At 44.0% G+C, this 21,636-nt stretch overlaps 1 protein-coding gene across 2 annotated transcripts in view; it reads left to right on the forward strand.

Annotated features, from left to right (window-relative positions):
- Positions 1–21,636, forward strand: part of LOC111963819 (solute carrier family 12 member 2-like) — a 117,334-nt gene that overhangs the window by 90,373 nt on the left and 5,325 nt on the right. For both annotated transcript variants that reach the window (XM_023987361.2, XM_023987362.2), the window contains 5 exons: positions 3,782–3,898; positions 4,288–4,399; positions 15,331–15,417; positions 21,063–21,198; positions 21,505–21,572. In XM_023987361.2, the coding sequence (XP_023843129.1) occupies positions 3,782–3,898; positions 4,288–4,399; positions 15,331–15,417; positions 21,063–21,198; positions 21,505–21,572 (520 nt within the window). The remainder of the gene's footprint in view (positions 1–3,781; positions 3,899–4,287; positions 4,400–15,330; positions 15,418–21,062; positions 21,199–21,504; positions 21,573–21,636) is intronic.

Here is a 21,636-nt window from a genome sequence, read left to right on the forward strand (position 1 = left end):
TCACTGATGAGGACCACAGTTTTACATCATAGAAGTTACAGCCACTGAACCAACGTTACTTACACTTGAGGCCCACTTCACATATTACACTGAGCCCACAGTTTACCATTCACACTGAGCCCCCACCAATCTCAGTCTTACATTACCACTGAAGCACACAGTTTACATTTACACTTGAAGAGCACACAGTTAACATTACACTGAGCCCACAGTTTACATTACACTGAGCCCACTTCAACATTTCAAATACTGAGCCCACCAGTTTAACATTACACTGAGCCCACCTTCACATTACCACTGAGCCACAGTTTACATTACACTGAGCCCACTATTACATTACACTGAGCCCACAGTTACATTACACTGAGGCACAGGTATTACACTGAGACACAGTTCACATTACACTGAGGACACAGTTCACATTACCACTGAGGACACAGTTCACATTACACTGACACAGTTCACATTACACTGGAGCCCACAGTTTACATTACACCGAGCACACAGTTTACATTACACTGAGCCCACAGTTTTACATTACACTGAGCCCACAGTTTACATTGCACTGAGACCACAGTTTACATTACACATGAGCCCACTTCAACATTACACTGAGCCCACAGTTTACATTACACTGAGCCCACAGTTTACATACACTGAGCACACCAGTTTACATTACACTGAGCCACACAGTTTACATTACCACTGAGCCATAGTTTACATTACACTGAGCCCACAGTTTACATTGCACTGAGCACACAGTTTTACATTGCACTGAGCCCACAGTTTACATTGCACTAGCCCACAGTTTACATGCACTGAGAACCACAGTTTACATTACACTGAGCCCACTTCACTTACACTGAGCCCACATTACATTACACTGATTCCACAGTTTACATTACACTGAGCACACAGTTTACATTACACTGAGCACACACATGTTTACATTACACTGAGCACACAGTTTACATTACACTGAGCCCACAGTTTACATTACACTGAGCCCACAGTTTACATACACCCAGCCACAGTTTACATTACACCCAGCACCACCAGTTTACATTCACCACACCACGCACACACCTTATCACCTTACATTACACCCAAGCACACAGTTTACATTACACTGAGCCCACTTCACATTACACTGAGCACACAGTATTACATATACTGAGCCCACAGTTTACATTACACTGAGCACACAGTTTACATTACACTGAGCCCACAGTTTTACATTACACTGAGCCCACTTCACATTACACTGAGCCCACAGTTTACATTACACTGAGCCCACAGTTTACATTACACTGAGCACACAGTTTACATTACACTGAGCACACCAGTTTACATTACACTGAGCCCACAGTTTTACATTACACTGAGCCCACTTCACATCTCTACTGAGCCCACAGTTTACATTACCACTGAGCCCACTTCACATTACACTGAGCCCACAGTTTACATTACACGAGCCCACCATTTACATTACCACTGAGCCCACAGTTTACATTACACTGAGGACACAGTTCACATTACACTGAGGACACAGTTCACATTACACTGAGGACACAGTTCACATTACACGACACATTCACATTACACTGAGCCCACAGTTTACATTACACTGAGCCCACTTCACATTACACTGAGCACACAGTTTACATTACACTAGCCCCAGTTTACATTACACCGAGCCCACAGTTTTACATTACACCGAGCCCACAGCTTTACATTACACCGAGCACACAGTTTACATTACACCGAGCCCACAGTTTACATTACACTGAGCCCACAGTTACATTGCACTGAGACCACAGTTTACAATTACACTGAGCCCACTTCACATTACACTGAGCCCACAGTTTACATTACACTGAGCCCACAGTTTACATACACTGAGCACACAGTTTACATTACACTGAGCACACAGTTTACATTACACTGAGCCCATAGTTTACATTACACTGAGCCCACAGTTTACATTGCACTGAGCACACAGTTTACATTGCACTGAGCCCACAGTTTACATTGCACTGAGCCCACAGTTTACATTGCACTGAGACCACAGTTTACATTACACTGAGCCCACTTCACATTACACTGAGCCCACAGTTTACATTACACTGAGCCCACAGTTTACATTACACTGAGCACACAGTTTACATTACACTGAGCACACAGTTTACATTACACTGAGCACACAGTTTACATTACACTGAGCCACAGTTTACATTTACACTGAGCCCACAGTTTACATTACACCCAGCCCACAGTTTTACATTACACCCAGCCACACAGGTTACATTACACCCAGCACACCGTTTACATTACACCCAGCACACAGTTTACATTACACTGAGCCACACTTCACATTACACTGAGCACACAGTTTACATTATACTGAGCCCACAGTTTACATTACACTGAGCACACAGTTTACATTACACTGAGCACACAGTTTACATTACACTGAGCCCACAGTTACATTACACTGACCCACTTACATTCACTGAGCCCACAGTTTACATATACACTGAGCCCACAGTTTACATTACACTGAGCACACAGTTTACATTACACTGAGGACACAGTTCACATTACACTGAGCACACAGTTCACATTACACTGAGCACACAGTTTACATTACACTAATTACACTGAGCCCATAGTTTACATTACACTGAGCCCACAGTTTACATTGCACTGAGCCCACAGTTTACATTGCACTGAGGCCACAGTTTACATTGCACTGAGCCCACAGTTTACATTGCACTGAGCCCACAGTTTACATTACACTGAGCCCACAGTTTACATTACCACTGAGCCACATTATTACACTGAGCCACAGTTTACATTACACTGAGCCCACAGTTTACATTACACTGAGCACACAGTTTACATTACACTGAGCCACACAGTTTACATTACACTGAGCCCACAGTTTACATTACACTGAGCCCACAGTTTACATTACACCCAGCCCACAGTTTACATTACCCCCAGCCCACAGTTTACATTACCCCCAGCCACAGTTTACATTACAACCCAGCACACAGTTTACATTACACCCAGCACACAGTTTACATTACACCAGCACACAGTTTACATTACACTGAGCCCACTTCACATTACACTGAGCACACAGTTTACATTATACTGAGCCCACAGGTTTACATTACACTGAGGCACACACGAGTTTACATTACACTGAGCCCGCCGTTTACATTACACTGAGCCCGCCGTTTACATTACACTGAGCCCACAGTTTACATTACACTGAGCCCACAGTTTACATTACACTGGGCCCACAGTTTACATTACACTGAGCCCACAGTTTACATTACACTGAGCCCACAGTTTATATTGCACTGAGCCCACAGTTTACATTGCACTGAGCCCACAGTTTACATTGCACTGAGCACACCGTTTACATTGCACCGAGCACACCGTTTACATTGCACCGAGCACACCGTTTACATTACACTGAGCCCACTTTAGAGATCGTTTCCATTGTACCGTGACTGTTAGATAAAAACCACATAAGATCCCCACTTCCTTGGATTTCTATCACACACCCAAAGTAAGTCACACACAGCCTGGTGCCAGATCCCTTGACCGTATAATTTTATTCATTATGATCTGAAAGACAAAACGGATCCTAGACACTTTATGAATGTGGGCCCAGTCTGAGTCACTAAGTCATCACCCTCATTGAGGATGCAGCTTCCTGTCCTGTCTTGATCTTAGTGTCTGACATAGCGCTTTTTTGGCCACACAGACAAGAGCCCCCAGAGATTGAACGTGGCCGACCAGAGGCTGCTGGACGCCAGTCAGCTGTTCAAGAGGAAACAGGGAAAGGGCACCGTGGACGTGTGGTGGCTCTTTGACGACGGTGGTGAGTTTGGCCCTCCAGACCACCAAGGGGGTGTTTTCTGGATACTTTGTGCCTATTGGTTGCTGTTACAGAGCAACTTGGTTGTAGTTGGAAGTTTGACAAACACTGTATTGAGGACAGTCAATTCAGGAAGAATTCAGCACTCAGAACTAGAATATCTCTTTGGTTGAGAATATTACTGGTTACGAATATCACCAGTGGGTAACATATGCAACGAGAGTAACATGCCGCTGAGAAATTAGAAAAATATACATTGGACAAGAGACTAACATTGTACCAACATGAGTGGAGTAGGCACAGCAGCCATCAGTAAGAAGAGACTGGTGTTGCCGCATTGCACCAAGCACAGAGTAGTGACTGACTGTGTCTCTGTAATGTGACTGTGCCAGGCCTTACCCTGCTCATCCCCTACTTGCTCACCAACAAGAAGAAGTGGAAGGACTGCAAGATCCGCGTCTTCATCGGAGGCAAGATCAACAGGATCGACCACGACCGCAGAGCGTGAGTGACCTTCTATTCACTACAGATCTGTATTGCTTTCTATGCGCTGTAGATCTATACTGCCAATGGGAATGTATTGAAAGTATACTACATGACCAAAAGTATGTGGACACCTGCTTATCGAACATCTCATGACAAAATTATGGGCATTAATATAGAGCTGGTCCCCCCTTTGCTGCTGTAACAGCCTCCACTCTTCTGGGAAGGCTTTCCACTAGATGCTGGAACATTGGTGCAGGGACTTCCATTCAGCCGCAAGAGCATTAGTGAAGTTGGGCACTGATGTTGGGCGATTAGGCCTAGCTCGCAGTCGGCTTTCCAATTCATCCCAAAGGTGTTCGATGGAGTTGAGGTCAGAGCTTTGTGCTGGCCAGTCAAGTTCTTCCACACCGATCTTGACAAACCATTTCTGTATGGACCTCGCTTTGTGCACGGGGGCATTGTCATGCTGAAACAGGAAAGGGCCTTCCCCAAACTGTTGCCACAAAGTTGGAAGCACAGAATTGTCTAGAATGTCATTGTATGCTGTAGCGTTAAGATTTCCCTTCACTGGAACTAAGGGGCCTAGCCCGAACCATGAAAAACCGCCCTAGAACATTATTCCTTCTCCACCAAACTTTACAGTTGGCACTATGCATTCGGGCAGGTAGCGTTCTCCTGGCTTCCGCCAAACCCATATTCGTCCGTCGGACTGCAAGATGGTAATGTGTGATTCATCACTCCAGAGAACGCGTTCCCACTACTCCAGAGAACGCGTTCCCACTGCTCCAGAGTCCAATCGCGGCGCTCTTTACACCACTCCAGCCGACACTTGGCATTGCGCGTGGTGATCTTAGGCTTGTTTGCAGCTGCTCGGCCATGGAAACACATTTCATAAAGCTCCCAACGAAGAGTTCTGCTGACGTTGCTTCGAGGTAATTTGGAACACTGTAGTAAGTGTTGCAACCGAGGACAGACAATTTTTACGTGCTTCAGCACTCGGTGGTCCTGTTCTGTGAACTTGTGTCTCCTACCACTTCGCGGCTGAGCCGTTGTTGCTTCTAGACGTTTCCACTTCACAATAACAGCACTTACAGTTGACCAGGGCAGCTCTAGCAGGGCAGCAATTTGATGAACTGACTTGGTGGAATCCTATGATGGTGCCACGTTGAAAGTCACTGAGCTCTTCAGTAAGGGCATTCTACTGCCAATGTTTCTCTATGGAGATTGCATGGCTGTGTGCTCAATTTAATACACCAGTCAGCAACAGGTGTGGCTGAAATAGCCAAATTAACTCATTTGAAGGGGTGTCCACATACTTTGTGTGTGTGTGTATGTATACATTTAAACACAGTTTTTCACAATTCCTGGCATTTAATCCTTGTAAAAATCCCCTGTTTTACGTCAGTTAGGATCACCACTTTATTTTAAGAATGTGAAATATCAGAATAATAGTAGAGTGATTTATTTCAGCTTTTATATCTTTCATCACATTCCCAGTGGGTCAAAAGTTTACATACACTCAATTAGTATTTGAATGCATTGCCTTTAAATTGTTTAACTTGGGTCAAAATGTTCAGGTAGCCTTCCACAAGCATCCCACAATAAGTTGGGTGAATTTTGGCCCATTACTCCTGACAGAGCTGGTGTAACTGAGTCAGGTTTGTAGGCCTCCTTGTTCGCACACGCTTTATCAGTTCTACCCACACATTTTCCATAGGATTGAGGTCAGGGCTTTGTGATGGCCACTCCAATACCTTAACTTTGTTGTCCTTAAGCCATTTTGCCACAACTTTGGAATATGTATGTGTATATACAAGTCGGAAATGTACATACACTTTACATACAACCCATCTGGGTTGCAAATCAAATCAATCACACTGCCCTAACCCATCTGGACAAGAGGAATACCTATGTAAGAATGCTGTTCATCGACTACAGCTCAGCATTTAACACCATAGTACCCTCCAAACTCGTCATTAAGCTCGAGACCCTGGGTCTCGACCCCGCCCTGTGCAACTGGGTCCTGGACTTTCTGACGGGACGCCCCCAGGTGGTGAGGGTAGGAAACAACATCTCCATCCCGCTGATCCTCAACACTGGGGCACCACAAGGGTGCGTTCTCAGCCCTCTCCTGTACTCCCTGTTCACCCATGACTGCTTGGCAATGCACACCTCCAACTCAATCATCAAGTTTGCAGACGACACTACAGTGGTCGGCTTGATTACCAACAGTGACGAGACGGCCTACAGGGAGGAGGTGAGTGCCCCCGGAGTGTGGGGTCAGGAAAATAACCTCACACTCAACGTCAACAAAATAAAGGAGATGATCGTGGACAGGAAACAGCAGAGGGAGCACCCCCCTATCCACATCGACGGGACAGTAGTGGAGAAGGTGTAAAGTTTTAAGTTCCTCAGCGTACACATCACGGACAAAATGAAATGGTCCACGCACACAGACAATGTGGGGAAGCGCCTCTTCAACCTCAGGAGGCTGAAGAAATTTGGCTTGTCACCAAAAACACTCACAAACTTTTACAGATGCACAATCGAGAGCATCCTGTCGGGCTGTATCACCGCTTGGTACGGCAACTGCTCCGCCCACAACCGTAAGGCTCTCCAGAGGGTAGTGAGGTCTGCACAACGCATCACTGGGAGCAAATGAATTACCTGCCCTCCAGGACACCTACACAACCCGATGTCACAGGAAAGCCAAAAACATCATCAAGGACAACATCCACCCGAGCCACTGCCTGTTCACCCCGCTATCATCCAGAAGGCGAGGTCAGTACAGGTGCATCAAAGCTGGGACCGCGAGACTGAAAAACAGCTTCTATCTCAAGGCCATCAGACTGCTAAACAGCCATCACTAACATTGAGTGGCTGCTGCCAACATACTGACTCAAATCTCTAGCCACTTTAATAATTAAAAATTGTCACTTTAAACAATGTCACTTTATATAATGTTTACATACCCTACATTACTCATCTCATAGGTATATACTGTACTCTATACCATCTACTGCGTCTTGCCTATGCCGTTCGGCCATCCATATATTTATATGTACATATTCTTATTCATTCCTTTACACTTGTGTGTAAAAGGTAGTTGTTGTGGAATTGTTAGATTACTTGTTAGATATTACTGCATGGTCGGAACTAGAAGCAAAAGCATTTCGCTACACTCGCATTAATATCTGCTAACCATGTGTATGTGACCAAAAGAATTTGATTTGATTTGAAACTTACGTTGGAGTCATTAAAACTCGTTTTTCAACCACGCCAAAACTATAGTTAGTTTTTGTGGAAAGTTTGTGGAAAGTTGGTTAGGAGATCTACTTTGAGCATGACAAGTAATTTTCCAACGATTGTTTACAGACAGATTATTTCACTTATAATTCACTGTATCACAATTCTAGTGGGTCACAAGTTTAAATACACCAAGTTGACTGCCTTTAAACAGCGTTGAAAATTACATCATGGATTTAGAAGCTTCTGATAGGCTAATTGACATCATTTGAGTCAATTTGAGGTATACCTGTGTATTTCAAGACCTACCTTCAAACTCAGTGCCTCTTTGCTTGACATCATGGGAAAATCAGCCAAGACCTCAGAAAAATAATTGTAGTGTGGTTCATCCTTGGGAACAATTTCCAAACGCCTGAAGGTACCACGTTCATCTGTACAAACAATGGTACGCAAGTATAAGCACCATGGGACCACGCAGCTGTCATACCGCTCAGGAAGGAGATGCGTTCTGTCTCCTAGAGATGAACGTACTTTGGTGCAAAAAGTGCAAATCAATCCCAGAACAACAGCAAAGGACCTTGTGAAGATGCTGGAGGAAACAGGTACAAAAGTATCTATATCCACAGTAAAACAAATCCTATATCGACATAACCTGAAAGGCCGCTCAGCAAGGAAGAAGCCACTGCTCCAAAACCGCCATAAGAAATCCAGACTACGGTTTGCAACTGCACATGGGGACAAAGATCGTACTTTTTGGAGAAATGTCCTCTGGTCTGATGAAACAAAAATACCCCTGTCTGTACATTATGCCCATTCACTCTACTATTATTCTGACATTTCACATTCTTAAAATAAAGGGGTGATCCTAACTGACCTAATATTTTTACAAGGATTAAATGTCAGGAATTGTGAAAAACTTTAAATGTATTTGGCTAAGGTATGTATGTAAACTTCCGACTTCAACTGTATATATGTGTGTGTGTATATCTGTGTGTGTGTATATATATACTGTATAAAATACACATATGTACTGTTCAAAAGTTTGGGGTCACATAGAAATGTCCTTGTTTTTTAAAGAATATCTACATAGGTGTACAGACCCCCAAATGGGCGTCCCCCCCACAATTATAAGCAACCATCACTCCGGTGTTCCAATAGCACGTTGTGTTAGCTAATCTACGTTTATAATTTTAAAAGGCTAATTGCAACTCTGCCTTGAAGTCCAGCATCCCGGAGTCGCCTCTTCACTGTTGATGTTGAGACTGGCGTTTTGCGGTACTATTTAATGAAGCTGCCAGTTAAGGACTTGTGAGGCGTCTGTTTCTCAAACTAGACACTAATGTACTTATCTTCTTTCTCAGTTGTGCACAGTGGCCTCCCACTCCTCTTTCTATTCTGGTTAGAGCCAGTTTGCAATGTTCTGTGAAGGGAGTAGAACACAGCGTTGTACGAGACCTTCAGTTTCTTGGCAATTTCTTGCATGGAATAACTTTCATTTCTCAGAACAAGAATAGACTGACGAGTTTCAGAAGAAAGTTATTTGTTTCTGGTAATTTTGAGCCTGTAATCGAACCCACAAATGCTGATGCTCCAGATACTCAACTAGTGTAAAGAAGGCCAGTTTTATTGTTTGTTTAATCACAGAGCCCCACCGATCCATCACGACTGGTCTGCCAACGTAATTCCGTCCGTTGTGCCCTCAGCCGGCCTTTGCCGGATGTCGGTGAAGACGCTTCTGCTAGCCCCGGCCTGCTATTTTTATGTACGCCGTGTCTCCCGCTTGCTAGCATAGTAACGACTACCTAACGACCTCCCTGTTTCATCTATTGCTGTTCACTGGACCCTATGATCATCTGGCTACATAGCTGATGCCAGCTGGACTATTCATTAATCACGGTACTCCATTTTGTTTATTTTGTTGATCTGTCGGTCCCAGCCTTGAACTCAGGCCCTGTGTGTAGTTAACTGACCCCATCCGCCCATTCATCGCCATTTTACCTGTTGTTGTTGTCTTAGCTGATTAGCTGCTGTTGTCTTACGCATTGTTGTCTTAGCTAGCTCTCCCAATCAACATCTGTGATTGCTTTATGACTCGCTTTATGTCTCTCTCTAATGTCAATATGCCTTGTATACTGTTGTTTAGGGTAGTTATCATCGTTTTATTTTTGTTGCGGAGCCCCTAGCCCCACACAATAGTCCCACCTCCCACACATGCGGTGACCTCACCTAGCATAACTAGTGCCTCCAGAGATGCAACCTCTCATCGTCACTCAATGCCTGGGTTTACCGCCACTGTACCCGCACCCTACCATACCCCTGTCTGTACATTATGCCCTAAATCTACTGCAGAGATGGCCTGCAAAGTTCTGTCATACTTTCCAGATATATGCCCAAACAGTTCGAGCTTCTAATTTTAAAAATGAATCTCTCCAGAAATAAGTCTCTCACTGTTGCCGCCTGTTATAGACCCCCCTCAGCTCCCAGCTGTGCCCTGGACACCATATGTGAATTGATTGCCCCCATCTATCTTCAGAGTTTGTTCTGCTAGGTGACCTAAACTGGGATATGCTTAACACCCCGGCCGTCCTACAATCTAAGCTAGATACCCTCAATCTCACACAAATTATCAAGGAACCTACCCGATACAACCCTAAATCTGTAAACATAGGCACCCTCATAGATAATATCCTGACCAACTTGCCCTCCAAATACACCTCTGCTGTTTTCAATCAGGATCTCAGCCTCATTGCCTGCATCCGTAATGAGTCCATGGTCAAACGACCACCCCTCATCACTGTCAAACGCTCCCTAAAACACTTCTGCGAACAGGCCTTTCTAATCGACCTGGACCGGGTATCCTGGAAGGATATTGACCTCATCCATCCCGTCAGTAGAAGATGCCTGGTTGTTCTTTAAATGTAATTTCCTCACCATCTTAAATAAGCATGCCCCTTTCAAAAAAATGTAGAACTAAGAACAGATATAGCCCTTAGTTCACTCCAGACCTGACTGCCCTCGACCAGCACAAAAACATCCTGTGGTGTACTGCACTAGCATCGAATAGTCCCAGCGATATGCAACTTTTCAGGGAAGTCAGGAACCAATACACACAGTCAGTTAGGAAAGCAAAGGCTAGCTTTTTCAAACAGTAATTTGCATCCTGCAGCTCTAACTCCAAAAAGTTCTGGGACACTGTAAAGTCCATGGCGAATAAGAGCACCTCCTCCCAGCTGCCCACTGCACTGAGGCTAGGAAACAATGTCACCACCGATAAATCCACGATAAACGAGAATTTCAATAAGCATTTCTCTACGGCTGGCCATGCTTTCCTCCTGGCTACCCCAACCCCGGCCAAAAGACAGTACTGTGCAGCCGTCTTCATCAACCTGGCCAAGGCTTTCGACTCTGTCAATCACCGTATTCTTATAGGCAGACTCAACAGCCTTGGTTTCTCAAATGACTGCCTCGCCTGGTTCACCAACTACTTCTCAGATAGAGTTCAGTGTGTCAAATCGGAGGGCCTGTTAATCGGACCTCTGGCAGTCTCTATAGGGGTACCACAGGGTTCTATTCTCGGGCCGACTCTTTTATCTGTATTTATCAATGATGTCGCTCTTGCTGCGGGTTATTCCTTGATCCACCTCTACGCAGACGACACCATTCTGTATACATCTGGCCCTTCCTTGGACACTATGTTATCTTCTTATGGCTGCAATCCCGTCACCGGGATGATATGACAACAGCCAGTGACAGTGCAGGGCGCCAAATTCAAACAACAGAAATCTCATAATTAAAATTCCTCAGACATTCATGTGTCTTATGTCATTTTAAAGMTAATCATGTTGTCAATCCCACCAAAGTGTCCGATTTCAAATAGGCTTTTCAGCGAAAGCACTACAAACGATTATGTTAGGTCACCACAAAACTACAATAAGCACAGCCATTTTTCCAGCGAAAGATAGCTTTCACAAAAAGCAGAAATAGAGATAAAATTAATCACTAACCTTTGATGATCTTCATCAGATGACACTCATAGGACTTCATGTTACACAATACATGCATGTTTTGTTTGATAAAGTTTATATTTATATAAAAAAATCTGAGTTTACATTGGCGCGTTACATTCACTAGTTCCAAAAACATCAAGTGATTTTGCATAGCCACATCGTTTCAACAGAAATACTCATCATAAATGTAGATGATAATACAAGTATACACATGGAATTATAGATATACCTCTCCTTAATGCAACCGCTGTGTCAGATTTCAAAAAAACTTTACGGAAAATTAAACAATGCAATAATCTGAGACGGAGCTCAGAACAATAGCCAAATTAGCCGCCATGTTGGACTCAACAGAAACCAGAAAATACATGATAAATGTTTTCTTACCTTTGAACTTCATCAGAATGCAGTCCTAGGAATCCCAGGTCCACAATAAATGCTTGATTTGTTCGATAATGTCCGTTATTTATGTCCAATTAGCTACTTTGGAATTGTTTACCAAACGCGCTAACCAAAGTCACAAAGCGCGTCCACTATAACGTGACAAAATGTCCAAAAGTTCCGTAACAGTCAGTAGAAACATGTCAAACGATGTACTGAATCAATCTTTAGAATGTTGTTAACATACATCTTGAATAACGTTCCAACCGGAGAATTACATTGACTTCAGTTGACCGATGGAACGGAGCTCCCTCTCACGTGAACGCACCAGTTCAATGCGTGGGCACCTCATGGCAGTGATTACTCATTCCTGTCTCCTTCGGCCCCCCTTCACATTAGAGTCATCAGACAACGTTCTATTGACTGTTGACATCTAGTGGAAGCCGTAGGAAGTGAATACTCATCCATATCTCGCTGTAATTTCAATGAGAGCTAGGTTGAAAATCTGCCACCCCCAGAAAAAATCCAAACAGAAAGTGGAACTTCTCAGGTTTTTGCCTGCCATATGTGTTCTGTTATACTCACAGACATAATTCAAACAGTTTTAGAAACTTCAGAGTGTTTTCTATCCAATACTAATAATAATATGCATATATTAGCAACTATGACATAGGAGCAGGCCGTTTACTCTGGGCACCTCTGTGCATCTTTCATCCAAGCTACTCAATACTGCCCCTTCAGCCATAAGAAGTTAACAAACCTCCAAACGAGCTTCAATGCATTACAACACTCCTTCCGTGGCCTCCAACTGCTCTTAAACGCTAGTAAAACGAAATGCATGCTCTTCAACCGATCGTTGCCCGCACCCACCCGCCTGACTAGCATCACTACTCTGGACAGTTCTGACTTAGAATATGTGGACAACTACAAATACCTAGGTGTCTGGCTAGACTGTAACCTCTCCTTCCAGACTCATATTAAGCATCTCCAATCCAAATTAAATCTAGAATCGGCTTCCTATTTCGCAACAAAGCCTCCTTTACTCACTCCACCAAATATACCCTTGTAAAACTGACTATCCTACCGATCCTCGACTTTGGCGATGTCATTTACAAAATAGCCTCCAACACTCTACACAGCAAACCGGATGCAGTCTATCACAGTGCCATCCGTTTTGTCACCAAAGCCCCATATACCACCCACCACTGCGACCTGTATGCTCTCGTTGGCTGGCCCTCGCTACATATTCGTCGCCAGACCCACTGGCTCCAGGTCATCTATAAGTCTTTGCTAGGTATAGCTCTGCCTTATCTCAGCTCAGTGGTCACCATAACAGCACCCACCCTTGGCACGCGCTCCAGCAGGTATATCTCACTGGTCAACCCCAAAGCCAACACCCCCTTTGGCCGCCTTTCCTTCCAGTTCTCTGCTGCCAATGACTGGAACGACTTGCAAAAATCGCTCAAGTTGGAGACTTATATCTCCCTCACTAACTTTAAGCATCAGCTATCTGAGCAGCTCACAGATCACTGCACCTGTATACAGCCCATCTGTAAATAGCCCATCCAACTACCTACCTCATCCCCATATTGTTTTTATTTACATTTTTTTGCTCTTTTGTACACCAGTATTTCTACTTGCACATCATCATCTGCACATCTATCACTCCAGTGTTAATTTGCTCAATTGTAATTACTTCGCTACTATGGCCTATTTATTGCCTTACCTCCTTACTCCTTTTGTACACACTGTATATAGATTTTTCTATTGTATTATTGACTGTACGTTTGTTTATCCTATGTGTAACTCTGTTGTTTTTTGTCACACTGCTTTGCTTTATCTTGGCCAGGTCGCAGTTGTAAATGTGAACTTGTTCTCAACTGGCCTACCTGGTTAAATAAAGGTAAAATAAAAAAAATCTGAACAGTTTCCAACTGTGCTAACATAATTGCAAAATTGGTTTTGTAATGATCAAGTAGCCTTTTAAAATTCTAAACTTGGATTAGCTAACACAACGTGCCATTGGAACCCAGGAGTGATGGTTGCTGATAATGGGCCTCTGTAGATATTTCATTTAAAAAATCTGCCGTTTCCAGCCACAACAGTCATTTACAACATTAACAATGTCTACAGTGTATTTCTGATCAATTTGATGTTATTTTAATGGACAAAAACAAGGACATTACTAAGTGACCCTAAGCTTTTGAACAATAATGTCTATATATAGTGTACATTGTAATACTATATGCGTTTTCCTCTTCCATTTTTTTACATTCCATATTGAGTAATACATTTTTATATTCGCTTACATCCTAGATTTAGGTCTGTCTGGCAAATTCCCTCAAACCCCTAATACCTCCAATGCTAAATAAGATCAGTGTGTTACAGGTTCAAGGGATGAGCTTGCTCTGCTCTTAGCTGCCCGTCAGAGCCCTATGCTACATTGCCTTCCAAAAATACAGCTTAGTCACTGACTGGCACAGGTACGGCCCTTACAGGATTAAACCCACGTTATTCCACCACCACATTAAATCTGCATGTTTTTCTATATAACAATTTGTTATATTTGCTTCACAGAAGCAGGTTAGGGTTTCCGTTGTTCTTTCTCCCACTCATCTGTCTTCTTTCTCTTTTCTCTCTGTGTTGTTGTGGCGGCAGTGTTATTGTCCAACACAAATGTCCTGACCCTCACTCTCATTGTCCCCCACAGCTGCCTCCTGCCTCCTTTTGTTGGCTAGAATGAGCACTGGCAACCCAGGCCTTCCATTTTAGAGTATGTGTGTGTGTGTGTGTGTGTCACAAGCCATATTAGCCTTGCTAATTTAAAATAGCGTTTCAGTATTGGCAAACTATATTTTTGGACCTCGTTTGTTCTATACTTGGACCTCATTGTTGCAATAATATCCCATCCAAACTCTCGGCATGTAATTGAGGATTCAAGTATCCCTTTGATATGAAAGTCATTGTATATAAAAGTTGCTGTGCTTACTCGGACATGACATGTTTGGAGTCGCTGAAGATGTTTTGAGGAGAAGTTATCCCTGTCTTTTGATTGCATTTTTTTTTTTTTTTTACTTAGGGAAATGAGTGTCATAAAGAGAAAGCCTCTTAACAGCCACCACAGCTTTTTTTCTCCTAAATATCTGGAAAATATTGATTTCAGCTCGCACCTGTTCACTATGCTACTTCAAACAGTAGCAATCCTTTCAAATGGCTTCTTGATGCCCTCAGTGGCTTGTGCGGTCTCTCCAAAGCTCTTGGATGTAAAGTGGCATGAAAACTGCTTTAGTGTTATGTGTTGTTACATTTTCTCCTCAGGATGGCCACCCTGCTCAGCAAGTTCAGGATAGACTTCTCCGACATCAACGTACTGGGAGACATCAACACCAAGCCCAAGAAAGAGAAGTATGTGGTTTTTCTCTCAAGATTGATTCTCCCTCACATGACAGTTCTGAGGTTGTCGGGCGGGTTGGGGTTCTAAATTGAAATGTCAAGGCAAAAAGCCAAGGCCTCCCGAGTGGCGCAGCAGTCTAAGGCATCACAGTGCTTGAGGCATCACTACAGACCCGGGTTTTTATCCCAGGCTGTATCACAACCGGCCGTGACCGGGAGTCCCGTAGGGCGGTGCACAATTGGCCGGGTTAGGGAATTGAACACTTATGGGAGATTCTGGAGCAGTGCCTGCGACTGCGTTTTCCACCACCATTAACAAAACACCAAGTGTATTTATTAGGATATCCATTCGCCGCTGCAAAAGCGTCAGCTGCTCTTCCCGTGGTCCACATGAAACATGACATGGTACAGAACATTGTTAGTCAAGGACGGAAATACATACATTTTAAACATCACACACAGCCGACATATTAGTACACACACACAATGTCTAAGTCTAATACATAGCACAGTGCAAATTACAATGCAACATATATCAAATGGCTCTCTCTTAATGGCTCTCCCTTTGTGCAGTAAGGTGTTATTTTTTGGACCTGCGAACTGAAGAGGCTACTGGCTTGCATGTCTTGTACCGATGAGTGTCTTAACTGTGTGCCAACTGCTTGAACAGACAGTTCGGTACCTTCAAAACATCAGTACCTTGCACAAAGAACAATAGTTATGCAGTCAATCTTTCCTCAACTTTGAGCCAGGCGAGACTGACACTTTCCCTCCGTGTACATCTAAGTGTGATATGTGCTGCTTTGTTCTGGACCAACTGCAATTTACCTAGGTCCTTTTTTGCCGCACATGACCACACAGCTGGGCAGTAGTCCAACTGTGACAACTCGGGCATGTAGGACCTGTCTGGTCGACTGAGATGGCAAGACAGCAGAACAACGCCCTATCATGGACAGACCTCTTCCCATTTTAGCAACCATTGAGTCTATATGTTTTAACCATGACAGCTTGCTATCGAGAGTTACACCCAGCAGTTTACTCTCCTCAAATGTCTCAATAGCCACATTATTCAATATTAGATCTAAACTGTGAGGCAGATGAACCTGTAGCCATATTATTTCCACATCATCTGACATGAGATTATCTCTCAGCCTAAAAGGAATATGACTCTGGACATACAGTGCCTTGCAAAAGTATTCATTCCTTTGCATTTTTCCTATTTGTTGCATTACAACCTGTAATTTAGATAGATTTTTATTTGGATTTCATGTAATGGACATACACAAAATATTCCAAATTGGTGAAGTGAAATGGGAAAAAAATACTTGATTCAAAGAATTCAACAAAAAAAAGAATGGAAAAGTGGTGCGTGCATATGAATTCACCCCTAAATAAGATCTGGTGCAACCAATTACATCCAGAAGTCAGATAATTTGTTAAATAAAGTCCACCTGTGTGCAATATAAGTGTCACATGATCTGTCACGTTTTCAGTATATATACACCTGTTCTGAAAGGCCCCAGAGTCTGCAACACCACTAAGCAAGCGGCACCATGAAGACCAAGGAGCTCTCCAAACAGGTCAGGGACAAAGTTGTGGAGAAGTACAGATCAGTGTTAATAAATAATATCCAAAACTTTGAACATCCGACGGAGCACCATTAAAACCATTATTAAAAAATGGAAAGAATATGGCTCCACAACAAACCTGCCATGAGAGCCGCCCACCAAAACTCACGGACCAGGCATGGAGGGCATTAATCAGAGAGGCAACAAAGAGACCAAAGATAACCCTGAAGGAGCTGCAAAGCTCCACAGCGGAGATTGGAGTATCTGTCCATAGGACAGACCACAAGCCGTACACTCCACAGAGCTGGGCTTTACGGAAGAGTGACCAGAAAAAAAGCCATTGCTTTCAGAATTGAATACAGGGAAAGTCTTGAGGGAAACCGGTTTGTCTTCCAGAGATTTGAGACTGGGACGACGGTTCACCTTCCAGCAGGACAATGACCCTAAGCATACTGCTTAAGCAACACTCGAGTAGTTTAATGGGAAACATTTAAATGTCTTGGAATGGCCTAGTCAAAGCCCAGACCTCAATCCAATTGAGAATCTGTGGTATGACTTTAAAGATTGCTGTACACCAGCGGAACCCATCCAACTTCAAGGAGCTGGTGCAGTTTTACCTTGAAGAATTGGCAAAAATGAAAGTGGCTATATGTGCTAAGAGACATACCCCAAGAGACTTGCAGCTGTAGGTGGCTCTACAAAGTATTGACTTAGGGGGGTGAATAGTTATGCACGTGTATTACTTTAATCCGTCCCCTCGCCCCAACCCGGGCGCGAACCAGGGACCCTATGCACACATCAACAACAGTCACCCACGAAGCGTCGTTACCCATCGCTCCACAAAAGCCGCGGCCCTTACAGAGCAAGGTGAACCACTACTTCAATTCAAGGTCTCAAAGCGAGTGACGTAACCGATTGAAACGCTATTAGCACGCGCCACCGCTAACTAGCTAGCCATTTCACATCCGTTACACACGCACAAGTTCATTTTTCTTTTCTTGTTTGTTTCACAATAAAAAATATATTTTGCATTTTCAAAGTGGTAGGGATGTTGTGTAAATCAAATGATACAAACCCCCCCCAAAAATCCATTATAATTCCAGGTTGTAAGGCAACAAAATAGGAAAAAATGCCAAGGGGGGGTGAATACTTTCGCAAGCCACTGTACATGGAAATACCTCCTCCATTTACATTTCTATCTTTCCAATACAGTGAATTACGAAACTATTCAGACCCTTCACTTTTTCCAAATGTTACGTTACAGCCTTACTCTAAAAGGGATTTAACTTTGTTTTATCAATCTACATACGATACCCCATAATAACAATGAAAAAAATATATATTTACATTTTTTGCCAATGTGTTGAAAATAAAACGTTTAAATATCACATTTACATAAGTATTCAGACCCTTTACTCAGTACTTTGTTGAAGCACCTTTGGCAGCAGTTACAGCCTCGAGTCTACTAGGGCATGACGCTACAAGCTTGGCACACCTGTATTTGGAGTTTCTCCCATTCTTCTCTGCAGATCCTCTCAAACTCTGTCAGGTTGGATGGGGAGCGTCGCTTCATCATTATGGGGTATTGTGTGTTTGATTGAGGGGGAATTTTTTTAAATCCATTTTACAATAAGTAATGTAACAATGTGGAAAAAGTGAAGTGGTCTGAATATTTTCCGAATGCACTGTATATTCTATAACCATGTATAGCTACTATTGCATCAAATGAATTATCTAAGTGTGTTTCAGAGATGGCCTGAATGTTTTCTGATAATACATTTCATGAACCTTGTTTCTCAGGCTACATACTAAACTCAGCAAAAAAGGAAACATCCTCTCACTGTCAACTGTGTTTATTTTCAGCAAACTTAACATGTGTAAATATTTGTATGAACATAAGATTCAACAACTGTGACATAAACTGAACAAGTTCCACAGACATTGAATAATGTGTCCCTTAACAAAGGGGAGGGGGTCAAAATCAAAAGTAACAGTCAGTATCTGATGTGGCCACCAGCTGCATTAAGTAATGCGGTGCATCTCCTCCTCATGGACTGCACCAGATGTGCCAGTTCTTGCTGTGAGATGTTACTCCACTCTTCCACCAAGGCACCTGCAAGTTCCCGGACATTTCTGGGGGGAATGGCCCTAGCCCTCACCCTCCGGTCCAACAGGTCCCAGACGTGCTCAATGGGATTGAGATATGGGCTCTTCGCTGGCCATGGCCGAACACTGACATTCCTGTCTTGCAGGAAATCACGCACAGAACGAGCAGTATGGCTGGTAGCATTGTCATGCTGGAGGGTCATGTCAGGATGAGCCTGCAGGAAGGGTACCACATGAGGGAGGAGGATGTCTTCCCTGTAACGCACAGTGTTGAGATTGCCTGCAATGACAACAAGCTCAGTCCGGTGATGCTGTGACACACCGCCCCAGACCATGACGGACCCTCCACCTCCAAATTGATCCCGCTCCAGAGTACAGGCCTCAGTGTAACACTCATTCCTTCGACGATAAACGTGAATCCAACCATCACCCCTGGTGAGACAAAACCGCGACTCGTCAGTGAAGAGCACTTTTTGCCAATCCTGTCTGGTCCAGCGACGGTGGGTTTGTGCCCATAGGCGATGTTGTTGCCGGTGATGTCTGGTGAGGACCTGCCTTACAACAGGCCTACAAGCCCTCAGTCCAGCCTCTCTCAGCCTATTGCGGACAGTCTGAGCACTGATGGAGGGATTGTGCGTTCCTGGTGTAACTCAGGCAGTTGTTGTTGCCATCCTGTACCTGTCCTGTAGGTGTGATGTTCGAATATACCGATCCTGTGCAGGTGTTACACGTGATCTGCCACTGCGAGGACGATCAGCTGTCCGTGCTGTCTCCCTGTAGCGCTGTCTTAGGCATGTCACAGCACGGACATTGCAATTTATTGCCATGGCCACATCTGCAGTCCTCATGCCTCCTTGCAGCATGCCTAAGGCAAGTTCACGCAGACTATGGTGGTTGTGATGGAATCCGATGGAGAAGGAAGAAGAACAGAACGGGCCTGCCTCGGGGAGGAGGTGTGCTTCGACTCATGCCAGCCTGACTCACCGCACATGTAGCAGTGGATGGCGTCGGAATCCTCGGGGAGATGGAGGGCCCAAGACCTTTTCTTCCTTTGGTCAGGGATTGGCTGAGCTGTGGAGGGTGCCCGTGGACGGCTGCATTCTGTTGGTGTACTCCCAGGATCAGAACTGACTCCCAGGGCCGGTATGTCCGCCTCCAGCAGGGAAAAGCTGTTTAATAACTGAATCTGATCTACTAGGAAATATGGAGGACAACCAGACTGTCTCCCACCCGACCTCCTTCACATTGCCGGTGTCTCCCACTGGCTGCCGAGTTAAGCTTACCATCTATCCAGTGGTTTGGAGCAGGTCAGTACTGCCAGACTCATCGACCCCCCTTGGCTGTAGGAGGCATTCAGAACTGACATTCTGTGTGCCTGGGCTGCATCCAAGTACTTAGAAAGCACATCTTGTTTTTCCGCAGTTGAGGTAGCAGCCGGAGAATCTCTTCCCTAAGCTGTTTGACGATGATACATTTGGAACAGACAAAGAATACATTTTTATTTTAGTTCCATCTTATCCTGCTCTTGCGTTGAGATGATCTCAGACCTAGCGCATTTGAACCCAGATGTAGACACGAATACCACTCCTGTTTTGACTCTAACACTGCAAGCGTTATCTTGCTCTCTTAGCATGATGGCTAACTATTGTGTTTTTTTAGCAGGAATCCGGGACGCAAACTTGCGTTCCCAGCTATCTGAACTTCCAATGGTTAAATATGTTGTTGTTGACATGATTAAAAATGATTTCATGAAAACAACAGACCGAATGTAGACCGCTCTGATGACGGCTGTTGCGTGATGACCTATGCCCTCACATAGCATTGGGTTGAACTTTGACACCTTCAATAATCATGACAGTGTTGGCTCTTGGGGGGGTGTGACTCAATATTAGGAAGGTGTTCCTAATGTTTGGTATACTGTGCGTGTGTACTAAAGTTTCTAACTAATCATTTACTAACCTTTAAACCCCTATGGTTGTGCAGTGTTACTGCTTTTGAAGAGATGATCGAGCCGTACCGGCTGAAGGAGGACGACATGGAGCAGGATACGGCGGAGGCACAGAAGGCCAGCGAGCCCTGGAGGATAACCGACAACGAGCTGGAGCTCTACAGGGCCAAGGTAAATCTAACCACTCTAGCCATCAACATATTACTTACTCCTATCCAGTTATTTCAGATCTGTGAACATGGAAGTGGTAAGGGGCTAGCTGTAGGATGCTGGGAGCCAAATAGAACCAGCCTATAAAACGTTTTGAAATGGGGTCCTCCAGAGTTGAGTATTGTGCCAAATGTCTTTGAGATATATGGGGATGAAAGTGCTCCCATATCTGCCTATCCTACAGCAAAGTGTGGCTGCTGCTTCAGATGGTAATCTCGACGAATGTGTATCCATTTTAACCTGTGTTTTTGTTTTGGTTCTTCTCAGACTAATCGTCAGATCAGACTGAACGAACTGCTGAAGGAACACTCAAGCACAGCTAACCTCATTGTCATGCAAGTAGATTTAAGAGCATGTCTTTTTTTGTGTGGTGTGTGTGCACGCAGAAGTATTGAGGCC

This window comes from Salvelinus sp. IW2-2015, linkage group LG5 (assembly GCF_002910315.2).
Source record: "Salvelinus sp. IW2-2015 linkage group LG5, ASM291031v2, whole genome shotgun sequence".
Classification (NCBI taxonomy): domain Eukaryota; kingdom Metazoa; phylum Chordata; class Actinopteri; order Salmoniformes; family Salmonidae; genus Salvelinus; species Salvelinus sp. IW2-2015.